Below are 11550 nucleotides of genomic sequence, written 5' to 3' on the forward strand. Positions count from 1 at the left end.
GCCCCCTTATCTTGGCCAGTCGCGTACCGCAAAAAATTCAGTGGCAAATTGACACCTCAGGCAGGAGAGTGCGGTGACGTCTCTCCCAATCAGCGTTCACTTATCTACACGGCCCACTGATGATTTTTTTTTTGGCATAAAAGTTGTCATAACCTCGACTTGTTCTTCTTTGTTACAAGCACAAGACACAGAGAAAAGAAAGGTATCTTTTGCAAATATTTCCCTTTTTCATCCCACTGACGTCGACGCTTAGGCATTTTATCGATAAGGGCAAACCACCACTCCACTGCTCTGCGCCCCTCCATTTCTGTCCGCCCCGCCAGGCGATCCACTCAGTCTTTTTGCATTCTCTTCAATCTCTGTTTGCGTTGTCATCCTTTCTCCTCTCTTTCCTGCCGCCTCCCCTTTAACCTCACCTTTCTCTATACATATTTTTTTTATACCCTCGTCACCTCGCCATCATGGTTTCCGCCTCGAAGGCTGCCCGCATGGCCAAGCGTGCCGAAGAGAAAAAGCCCAAGAAGTCAGACAAGGTTGAACTCGATGCCAACGGAAAGCCCATCGTCGAGGATGCGCCTGCCACCAAGGATCAGTCTGCCGTTGATAAGCTCACAGCTCAGATGGACAAGCACGGTCTGTCCGATCGTGTCACCACCGGTGTGCTGTCGTCTCTGCCTGCTTCACGCGATGTTAAGATCACATCTTGCTCCCTTGTGTTCCACGGAAAGGTCCTTGTCACCGATTCCACTCTTGAGCTGAACTTCGGCCGTCGGTACGGTCTCCTCGGTGAGAACGGTTGCGGAAAGTCCACCATCCTCAAGTCCATTGCTGCCCGCGAGTACCCCGTCCCCGAGCACATCGATATCTACCTCTTGAACGAGGGTGCACCCCCCACCGACTTCGGTGCCCTTGACTGGGTTGTTCGTGAGGCTGAACGCCAATTGGAGGAGATGGAGAAGAAGGCTGAGGAGGTTCTCGAGGAGACTGGCCCTGATAGCCCTATTCTTGAGGATCTGTATGACGTACGTTGCTCTATATTCCCCTTGTATTTTTCTTTCGAAACAGAAACTGACCCTACTCCAGCGTATGGATAAGATGGATCCTTCCACTTTCCACGTCCGTGCCTCGCTCATTCTGACCGGTCTCGGCTTCAACAAGCACACTATCAACAAGAAGACCAAGGATATGTCCGGTGGTTGGCGTATGCGTGTGGCCCTTGCCAAGGCCCTGTTCGTCAAGCCCTCTTTGCTCTTGCTCGATGACCCCACAGCCCATTTGGATTTGGAAGCCTGTGTGTGGCTCGAGGAGTATCTGAAGAAGTGGGATCGTACTCTGATCCTGGTCTCTCACTCGATGGATTTCCTCAACGGTGTCTGCACTAACATGATTGATATGCGTGGCCACAAGCTCCTCTACTACGGTGGTAACTACGATTCTTACCACAAGACTCGCAGTGAGCAGGAGACCAACCAGGCCAAGGCCTACGCCAAGCAACAGGAAGAAATCCAGCACATCAAGAAGTTCATTGCCTCCGCCGGTACTTACGCCAACTTGGTCCGTCAAGCCAAGTCCCGCCAGAAGATTCTCGACAAGATGGAGGCCGATGGTTTCATTCAGCCCGTCGTTGCCGACCGTGTCTTCACCTTCCGCTTCGCCGATGTCGAGAAGCTTCCTCCCCCAGTTCTGTCCTTCGACGACGTCTCATTCTCTTACTCCGGTAAATGGGAAGATACTCTGTACGAGCATCTCGACCTCGGTGTCGACATGGACTCCCGTACCGCCCTGGTCGGCCCCAACGGTGTCGGCAAGTCTACTCTGCTCCGTCTCATGACCGGCAAGCTCAGCCCCATCGGTGGTCGTGTCTCTCGTCACACTCACTTGAAGCTCGGTGTCTACAGCCAGCACTCCGCCGAGCAGCTTGATCTCACCAAGTCCTCCCTGGAGTTCGTCCGTGACCGCTTCCCCGAGAAGTCCCAGGATTACCAGTACTGGCGCCAGCAGCTCGGCCGCTACGGTCTCAGCGGTGAGGGCCAGACTGCCCTCATGGGTACCCTGTCCGAGGGTCAGAAGTCCCGTATCGTCTTCGCTCTGCTCGCCATCGAGTCCCCCAACATGATCTTGCTGGACGAGCCTACCAACGGTCTTGATATCCCCACCATTGATTCCTTGGCCGATGCCATCAATGCCTACAGCGGTGGTGTCGTCGTCGTGTCCCACGATTTCCGTCTTCTTGACAAGATCGCCAAGGACATCATGGTCTGCGAGGACAAGACGATCCGCCGCTGGGACGGCTCCATCGGTGACTACAAGAACCACCTCCGTAACAAGATGGTGTCTGCCGGTGCCGTCTAAGTCTGTCTTTCTTGAATTTCTTTATTCCACTTTCCCCCCATTGATGACGACGAAATGCTAGACGAGAACTAAGGAATGTAAATGCCCGAATGGCATCAAAAGTTTGGTTCCACGGGACTAAAAGTTCCTTGGGTTGGGATTTCAATTTTTGTTTTAGATCGTTTTTCCTTATCCTTCCTAGATTTTGGGAGGCTTGGGATTCTGCTTGTTTGAACTACCCCTTTTCTTTTCTATTGGGTCAGACTTGATAAGTCTGGTCTTTCCGCTTCCTTTGCGCATCCTGGTATCTTAGTCCTCTTGAGATGAATATGAGGTCATGCTGAAGTTTAGCCTGGGCTTTGATTTACCTGCTAGTACGGAGTATGTTGATATAGGCTGTAGTATCAACTTCCATTCGTATCCTGAACTCCTCCCTTCTTCTTGAGACATGGCGTTTAGTCTCTACTGTACATTGCCGTCCCTATACAAGGTCTCGCCTATGTCTTTCTTCCTCCCATTCCATGACTCTAATCGCAATCAAATCCGCCAGACAATACACCTAGTCAATCCTAACCTCAAGACCACCCGGGCAACAGCATCTCTACCAACCCTTACTGTCCTCAACAAAGCCCATTCCCATGACTATCTCAAGACTACTTACTATATCACTCCCACAACCCAATCCCAGCCTAGCATGTAAGCTATCCCACCCCCCCCCCCCCCCCCCCCTCCCCCATCCAAAATCAAATCCAAATAAGATGACCAGCCGAATCCGCCCCCCAACCTTCCCAGACCTCTACACCCAAGCCTGCACCGCCTTCACGCATAAACTGCAATGCCAAGTCTTCGCCCTCCTAAGTCCAGGCCCAAGCCCAGACCGGCAGGGGATAGCCACGCGTCTGGATGAACTGGCCGAGCGCATCGTGCAGCTCGGCTTCCTGGGTGAAGTCGGCGAGGTGGCAGTTCGGAAGGGGAATAGGGTGTGGGCGAAGTGGGGGGCTATGCCGATTAAGGAGATCTGCTTTTTGGTTAAGAAGGAGTTGATGTTGTTGAGAACGGCTGTGGAGATTGTGGAGATTGGGGAGTTGGGGGAGTTGGGGCCTGAGAGGGTTGGTGTTGCGGAGGTTTTGGTGGGGGTTTTGGAGGGGTTGCCTTTTTAACCTGGTTTTATGACTAGGTATGGATTTGGTAGTAGATATAGATGAGGATGTTGGTTTGGGAAGTTGTAGGATTGTGGGTAGTTGGACTAGGGAAGAGTAGTCTGCTGTTTGGAAGGGGTATGCCTAGTTCCGTAGCCTAGAGCTACTGGGATAGTTGAGGTTTGAGGATAGGTAGGATGGTGTTGCTTTCAAGGCGTGAAAAGAGGTTGGGAGGTGTCTAGTCCGATCAGACTGTTCGTTACAATAGATTTGATTTTGAACTCAGTGTTTAGTCCTCTGAGTAACAAGCTCACCACCAAAGACATCGTCACTCTGGCGAGCCGCCTCTTCCTGCTCTAACTTCCTCTTTTTCGCCAGTCGTTCGCTTTCACTCTCGGATGTGACTGGGCCCGCATCACTTTGGATAGCAGGAGACGGTCGAGCCGATTCCCGTTTCCGAGCAGCAGAGATATTGACTTTCTCCGGGTTCTGGCAGTGATACAATTTCTTTGCAATGCGCTTGAGGTTCTTCATTTGCACGGGGTCAGAGGAAAGAGGTGTGTAGGATTGGAGAAGAGCAGAGCATTCAGACAGCACACGGTGCAGTTTAGACCGAATCTCGTATAGTGGGTTCACGAGACCGTTATCGTCGATCTCCGGAGGAGGGATGGTGGCTGTGACGGGTCCACCGAGTTTAACATCGAGCAGGAACTCGGCTAGAGGACGATCTGCCAGTAAGAAGGCGGAGAGCCAGATCTGAGACGGTGTGTACAGGAAGTAGGCGTCTGTCATTTGCGCGGCGGATTTGAGCAGCTCGCGGGTCTTGGTATGGGCTCGAGCGATTCGATCGGCCATTGATGACGAGGGGACGGGAGGTGGTGCGATGGACAGCAATCCTTGTTGTAGATCTTCTGCTGTTTCGTGTGGTAGATGGGGAGCTGGTTGTCCTTGGCCTTCTGCGATAGCTTGGAGTTCCATGACGCCGCCTTCGAGTCCACGGAACGGATGTCGTACATCGAAGGTGAAGCGGAGGCCTTGCATGAGCAGGAACTCGGGTGCAATGACGTCCTCTGCCGTTGTTTCGCCCGGGATTCCTTCTGCAAATTGTCGGAGAGACATATAATAGTTATCGGTTTTGGTCGCGACGAAGAGCGCACACGCCATGATGGATTTCGGGTGGTATGTCATGGGTGAATTGGTCAAGTAGAAGCGACGGAGGTATTGGATAGCGGTTGCCTATATGCGCAAAGGTGCTGGGTCAGTTTCTCAAAATTGCTTTTTGCAACAGACTTCCAAGCAGATAGGGCCGTCCAGGAGCTCAACGTACTCGGACCATTGTTGGCATTGGCGGCTTGTAGGTTTCCCCAAGCTCGAGTGTCTTCTCGCAGTAATACCGCACCAGAACGAGTTCCTCCTCCGGCGTCAAGCATTCGATGTCATTCGCATCTTTGATTTTGTTTTCCGCGCTGGTTTCTGATTGTGGTGTTCCGGCCGACGATGCGGTCGACTGGTGGGTTTCGCGCGATCTGCGCAAAGCGGCGCGTACACGCTCGCTAGCAACGGCATTTGTGGTGGCTCGTAGGGATTGAAGAGATGATTCGGTGTAAGACCACAGCCGGTATTGGGATGAGGCGCGGTATATGTCGTCCTCAATCATGGTGACGCTTTTAATCTGTTGAAGGGAGAGGGCTCGAGAGTTCGCAGTTTTGCGCCAAGGTCACCTGCCAGCCTCGATATAGGGCTGTCGTAGAATATTCCCGAGACCAGAGCAATAAATAGAACAGCTCTGTTTCATATAGAGTATTTTGAAGGTCGACGGAGAAGTGAAGTAAACTTAGTAGATCTTCGTGAACTGAGCTTGAGAGGTCAGAGCTGCTTATCGATAACACCCTGGGCGGTATCGCAGGCCTGGTTGTCTGTGAAGACGACCACGCCATTCCTCAATGCTGTCTTTCATATATCTGAAAATTCTGAGGTACATCAAATCCTGTTTGTACTTTGTCATACGCTCTAAATGGCAGTATGTCAGTATGAGCTAGTCAAACTAAATCAATCTAATTCTGATCACACTATCAATCTACCTTCATTCCACTCATCCCAAAGTTCATTGATCCAGCAAAGCCACAAGGCCCAAGGATATCATTGCAAATTCACTCACCCATAAATGTTTTGTGACCGGCTTTTCCATATAGCTATTGTATCCTTTATTCTTTTCTACATGTAGTAGGAGAATTGCGCCAATAACCCGGTTGATGCCAGCAAAAGATGAAATCCTAGCTTTACATGTATCCCGACAATGACAAGACAGCATACATCTCTGCAGGTTGGCTTCTTGAACCATCAGGTTCTCAGTATGCTCCCCGTTCATTCTAGGTACCGGGCTAGGTCCATCATCCCGGGCGCCATCGCGTTCTTCCCTCTTCATGGAATGATTAATAACGATATACTGGTAACTGTGACAGGATCTCTGGAAACAAACCCGCCTTCAAATAATGCCCGCTATTGAACCGTATGAATAATGCTCATGTTCCGCAATGCGCGAGTGATTCACGAATGGTTGCTTCGCGAATGACTTGCGAATGTCTTGTGGTAGTTTGTATCCGAATGGGCTCAATCGCTGCCTCCTGGCTGGGCTGGCCGGACTGGCCGGACTCCTGGCTTTAGACATACAGGGACTCAAGGCAACGGTGCTCCGCAAGAACCGAGTGTGGAAGCAATTCCAATATGTATGGGCTAAAGGCAACGATGCTCCGCAAGAACCGAGATCTGAAGGAATCCCAACATGTATGGGCTAAAGGCAACGATGCTCCGCAAGAACCGAGGTGTAGAAAGAATACTCCTACATCGTTTGCGCGCGGGTCCGGCACCTGAATAGTGAATATCAATAGAGATGCTTGAATATGTGATTCGAACGTAATTGCTTCCTCGACTTCAAGGACATACATCGTTGCCTTATCGTAGACTAACGGTAACAAGAGCTTCTGGAGTATTTATACCAGAGGCTTGCTTGTCGAAACGTTCTCAAGTCTTTCCTCCTGTTTCTCGATTCGCGCATATCCAAAAAGCTACCAATCCAATTCCGTTCTATTGCAAGATCTTCGAGTACAAAGTCGCAATGGCCCCCACCCAGATATTCCGGAAGGGGTTGAACCCCCGAACCGTGCAGCAGTACTGGGGCAACCTCGGTGTCCATGAACAAGGCGAAAAAGAGGAAGTGGTCGCATGGATCCACGAGATCGACCGCCGAGTGCAGGCAGAATTTGCCAAGGTCCACCCTGACCTTTTGCTCCGCAATCCCAAAGCCCAGAATCTGCTCAAAAAGCAGATGGGCGACGCCTTGGGTGGGCTCCCTGTGCTAGCCAGCCAGTGGCCGAGGGAGGAGGCGGTGTCCCGCCTCTATGACCTTTACCGCGCACTCCGGTGCGCCTTTCCTGTGGAGTGGGGCCTGTCTGCTAAAAAGCCGCGTGCGTCGCAAGCCGCGCGGGCGCGAGCTGCGGCACCAGCAGCTCCCACCTTGAGCGCGACGGCCCAGACAACAACCACCGCGCACCCCGAGGTCACCCAGAACCCGGCTCCGGCCACCGAGGGGCCCCGTTTCTCGGCGCGCTTTGTCCTCCAACTCCTCCAAAGCCACGACAGAGACATCCGGGAGCTGCGTGACAATATCGTCGCACTCCGAGGCCAGGTGGCACAACTGCAGGCCCTGGCGCTGTGCCCAACTCCGATCGGCAGCCCCGCCCCTGAGAACCCTTATGAAATGGGGGGATGGCAGTAGAGGCCATCTGGTTCTGCTTTTTGTTCTGTGATGTGCTGTGCTGTTCTGTTTTGCTCTTTTCTGTTTTGTTCCTTTCTGTTTTGTTTTGTTCTTTTCTTTTCTTTTCTGTTTTGTTTTGTTCTGTTTTGTTGATGTAGATAGTCAATTCAATTTTTTCTTCGAACGTTCGCCCATGACAATGTAATTCGACCATTATTTGCCAGTCTGTAATTTTCAACCTAGCTTGCATTCGTATGAGGACATCAGTAGGTACCTCTGAGGTCGCTCAACGATGGCCACATGTCAAGCATAGGGTATGTCCAACGAAAGTGCATCGGTAGCAAGCTGGAAAAAGTTGAGCTTGGTTTTGTATCAATGGAGCATGGTCACCTCGTAGCAGCAGTTGACACATTAGATTAGATCGAGTCTTCCAAATTAAGTTGAAGTAGTCCAGTGCCGACCAGTGGTGATAAAGCAAAGAGTCGAAAGTTCCCTCAATATTGAACGTCGTTCGGTGTTCGCTATTATTGGCGGAGACGCCGATAGTGCCCCCACATGTTGTAAACGGTGAGAGTGGGCAGAATTTGGGTTGAAGGGCCAGTCCTTTGGAATGAACAACATCATTTTTCTCTCTGCATTTATATTGAACCCGAAGAAGTTATGGGAAATAGTTAAACCGCCTCTAACTTTATACTCCGACGGAAGGCATGTTATTTGACTGATTACCAGGGCACTAACCATCGCTCCTAAGTCCTAAGGTTCCCGAATGACTTTGGGGGAATCTCTTAGTTGGATGAGCCTCATGCCGTAGTTACTGCGTAGTGCAGTGTTTAGAGTATACATCGTTTCAAATAATGGCCTCATTTAGGATGCGAGTTAACGGCAAAGAATGATTAAAGCTAGTTCACAAATATTTGCTATGCAAAAGCCACCCAATGCAATCCATTCATTTCCATGTTGACTGTTTGTCATATTTCACAAGACGTACACATGCAATTCATTCACCAAGAAGTCGGGCAATAATGTCGCCCACGCGGCCTTCATCCAATTCATAGTTCTGACCTCCACGTCGCTCAGCGCCAACAAACCGGAAAGCATCAACAACTCGATCAACGTCGAAGCCCATGCTGCTGAAGCGGTCAATCAAATCCTTGTTGTACCCATCATATCTATAGACCATCATCAGCAAATATCACAGTCTCAATGGTACACGTGTCACTCACCTTGCTAGATTGTCCCGGGCAGCTTCTTGCTGAATGTCACCTATGCTAGATCCGTTTCCTTTATCGGCATCACCTACGGGAGCACCAGCATATAGCACAGCCCATTCACGTGCTACACGGTCAAACTGCTTGGGTGTCTTGAGAAGCATGTTTGCCACTTCAGCATCCTGAGGATCTTTAGGCTCGGGTGTGCTGAGCAAAGATTGCAATGAAAGCAAAGCGGATTTGATGGTCAGGACCGGTGACCAGGCACTAGAAAGAGTATCTAAACAGATTGCACCCTATATTATCTATGAGTATTCACGTTGCAAAAGTCATAGTGCGCGTAGAGTACTCACAGTTTGACTGCTGATATTTGGATGCCACACTTTGGTCTCGAACTTCATTGTAGGTGGGCGGAAAGGGTAGTCGGTGGGAATTTTGATGTCGATATCGTAAGTGCCGCCTTCGTACGGAGTCCCCGGAGGTCCTGGGAATGACCCGCGCAGGTGTGTCACATCGTCTTGTTGGCCGAATGGCTGGACTTTGATTTGAGAGTGGGGATCGGCGTGGATGTCCGCAATCTCTTTGCCGATGCGACGCATACGGTTGCTAGCCATGATGTCTGAGGACGTTTGCGAGTCAAGATCAGGTATATTTTTTTGGAAGATGAGTGGCTATAGTTTTAGGTCGTAGAGACGACAGATATAGCTATTTAGTCTCGACAAAGATCGGACAAAGAGGCGGGGAACTTCCGCGGCGGAAAAGATGGATAGAGGCTAGGAGCAAACGACCGTTGTCAGTAAGGATTCGACCCAGGCAAGATAATATCGCAACCGAATATGAATAATCCTGCAGTCCGAGCGAATTGACGGCAGGGCAAGAGAGCTAGACGGGGTTCTCACCAATGAATGGAACTATAAAGGCTCCAGCACGGACGATGAGCCCAATAGCTCTGATATATCAGAGATATTCCTGGTGCAAACTTCCACGGAACAGACTGCTGCTAGTCTCGTTCGACAATTCAGTATAAGGCCCGATGGAGTATAAGTCTGATTGTCCTCGAGAATCTCGGCACAAGTAAGTTGCCGATAGAACAGGCGCTAAGGCAACAAAGCCAAGGATGACGCAGTGGTGGCCTGAGGCTTAAAAGTCACGTGTGTGACAGCTTCCAGCTCGCCGAGCAACTGGCCCCCGGCGATACCAGTGAACATCTGCATCGACAACTCCATCCCTTTCAAGTCGTGTTTCTCATCGTCCACCACCATTCAAAGCTCAAGATTTACGCTATCTTGGCTTCTTGACTTGAGTAACGAATTTATACCTGGGATTCTGGTTGTCACCCTCTCTGTGGCTGACAAACATGGTGAGTGTTTCAATCCTTCTTACGACCGTCCGTCATCTCGATTTTCATTGACTGACATTCCAATTAGGGTCAACAGCAATCTAATCTGGGCGGTGGCCCTGGCGGCGATGGTCGCGATGACAAGGATAAGAAGGTACGTTCCTCATTGTTTCTGCTATGGAATCAGCGCTGACTTGAGGCCAACCCTCCACAGAAGGACAAGCCCAGATATGAACCTCCCCCCCACCTACAACCCGCATCGGAAAGAAGAAGCGCAAGGCTGCTGGTCCTAGCACTGCCTCCAAGCTTCCAGATATCTTCCCTACGTCGCGTTGCAAGCTACGATACCTCCGCATGCAACGGGTTCATGACCACTTGTTGCTAGAGGAGGAGTACGTCGAGAACATGGAGCGGATGCGCAAGGCTAAAGCCCAAGCTGCACAAGACCCCGCCAGCCGAGGAGGCGGTGATCTGGATGTGATGGATCGGAACGCTGATGAGCGGAGTCGCGTCGACGACATGCGAGGCAGCCCGATGGGCGTCGGCAACTTGGAAGAGTTGATTGATGATGACCATGCTATTGTCTCAAGTTCCACCGGCCCCGAGTACTACGTCTCGATCATGTCTTTCGTCGACAAAGACCTCCTCGAGCCAGGTGCCAGTATTCTTCTACACCACAAGTCCGTGTCCGTCGTCGGTGTACTGACGGAGGAATCTGATCCTCTCGTGTCAGTGATGAAGTTGGACAAGGCACCGACTGAATCATATGCCGATATTGGTGGTCTCGAGCAGCAAATTCAGGAAGTCCGCGAGTCAGTGGAGCTGCCCTTGCTACACCCCGAGCTTTATGAAGAGATGGGTATCAAGCCCCCCAAGGGTGTGATTCTTTACGGTGCTCCGGGTACCGGTAAGACACTCCTCGCCAAAGCTGTTGCCAACCAGACCAGCGCAACTTTCCTTCGCATCGTTGGCAGCGAGCTGATCCAGAAGTACCTGGGTGATGGTCCCCGTCTGGTTCGCCAGATCTTCTCAGTTGCTGCCGACCATGCTCCATCGATTGTGTTCATTGACGAAATCGACGCTATCGGCACGAAGCGATATGAATCACAATCAGGCGGTGAACGTGAAATTCAGCGTACCATGCTGGAGCTGCTCAACCAGCTGGATGGATTCGATGATCGTGGCGATGTTAAGGTCATCATGGCTACCAACAAGATTGAAACATTGGATCCTGCTTTGATCCGACCTGGTCGTATCGATCGCAAGATTCTTTTCGAGAACCCTGATCGTAAGTTACTTCCCAGTCTGCTATTTCCATGATTTGCTTACTAACGGCTTCTAGAAAACACCAAGAAGAAGATTTTCACCTTGCACACATCAAAGATGTCTCTGGGTGACGATGTCGACCTCGAGGAGTTCATCAACCAGAAGGACGATCTTTCTGGTGCTGACATTCGCGCCATCTGTACTGAAGCTGGTTTGATGGCTCTGAGAGAGCGTCGGATGAGAGTGCAGATGGACGACTTCCGGGCCGCTCGCGAACGAATCATGAAGACTAAGCAAGACGGCGGTCCTGTGGAAGGTCTGTACTTGTAGGCGATGTTAGTGTGCCGGACTGCTTGCGCGAGAGACCTATACTTCAATCGGGCCCCTTGTGTATTGTAATATTCGAATGACGAGTGAATTTAAGGAGCATTCTACTCAGCTATCTCTTGATGTCCATCCATCCAGTAATGTATGTAGTGTACGGAGTTTCTAATTCCCAATTCGTAACTACAC

General features: G+C 50.8%; 6 protein-coding genes across 6 annotated transcripts; 4 read left to right on the plus strand and 2 right to left on the minus strand.

Moving 5' to 3' along the window:
- Window positions 1-461: 461 nt before the first annotated feature.
- Window positions 462-2352, plus strand: N7515_000361 (ATP-binding cassette family ATPase ARB1; the record flags this gene model as incomplete). Its single annotated transcript, XM_056661105.1, has 2 exons — window positions 462-1022; window positions 1084-2352. 2 exons carry the CDS (start codon window positions 462-464, stop codon window positions 2350-2352), a joined length of 1830 nt encoding a protein of 609 aa, XP_056526271.1.
- A 737-nt stretch (window positions 2353-3089) lies between these two features.
- Window positions 3090-3491, plus strand: N7515_000362 (uncharacterized protein; the record flags this gene model as incomplete). Its single annotated transcript, XM_056661106.1, has 1 exon — window positions 3090-3491. The coding sequence occupies one exon, from the start codon at window positions 3090-3092 to the stop codon at window positions 3489-3491; it is 402 nt and encodes a 133-aa protein (XP_056526272.1).
- A 261-nt stretch (window positions 3492-3752) lies between these two features.
- N7515_000363 (TFIIH complex kinase subunit CCL1) lies at window positions 3753-5127 on the minus strand (the record flags this gene model as incomplete). The annotated part of the gene is made up of 2 exons (XM_056661107.1): window positions 3753-4706; window positions 4798-5127. The coding sequence occupies 2 exons, from the start codon at window positions 5125-5127 to the stop codon at window positions 3753-3755; spliced, it is 1284 nt and encodes a 427-aa protein (XP_056526273.1).
- A 1458-nt stretch (window positions 5128-6585) lies between these two features.
- On the plus strand, window positions 6586-7245 carry N7515_000364 (uncharacterized protein; the record flags this gene model as incomplete). The annotated part of the gene is made up of 1 exon (XM_056661108.1): window positions 6586-7245. The coding sequence occupies one exon, from the start codon at window positions 6586-6588 to the stop codon at window positions 7243-7245; it is 660 nt and encodes a 219-aa protein (XP_056526274.1).
- A 976-nt stretch (window positions 7246-8221) lies between these two features.
- N7515_000365 (E2 ubiquitin-conjugating protein UBC1) lies at window positions 8222-9046 on the minus strand (the record flags this gene model as incomplete). The annotated part of the gene is made up of 3 exons (XM_056661109.1): window positions 8222-8393; window positions 8448-8728; window positions 8786-9046. The coding sequence occupies 3 exons, from the start codon at window positions 9044-9046 to the stop codon at window positions 8222-8224; spliced, it is 714 nt and encodes a 237-aa protein (XP_056526275.1).
- A 743-nt stretch (window positions 9047-9789) lies between these two features.
- On the plus strand, window positions 9790-11367 carry N7515_000366 (proteasome regulatory particle base subunit RPT2; the record flags this gene model as incomplete). The annotated part of the gene is made up of 4 exons (XM_056661110.1): window positions 9790-9792; window positions 9860-9925; window positions 10039-11059; window positions 11114-11367. 4 exons carry the CDS (start codon window positions 9790-9792, stop codon window positions 11365-11367), a joined length of 1344 nt encoding a protein of 447 aa, XP_056526276.1.
- Between the last annotated feature and the right edge of the window lie 183 nt (window positions 11368-11550).

Source organism: Penicillium bovifimosum, assembly GCF_028826915.1.
Source record: "Penicillium bovifimosum strain IBT 22155 chromosome Unknown utg000001l_segment0_segment0, whole genome shotgun sequence".
In the NCBI taxonomy this organism is placed as follows: domain Eukaryota; kingdom Fungi; phylum Ascomycota; class Eurotiomycetes; order Eurotiales; family Aspergillaceae; genus Penicillium; species Penicillium bovifimosum.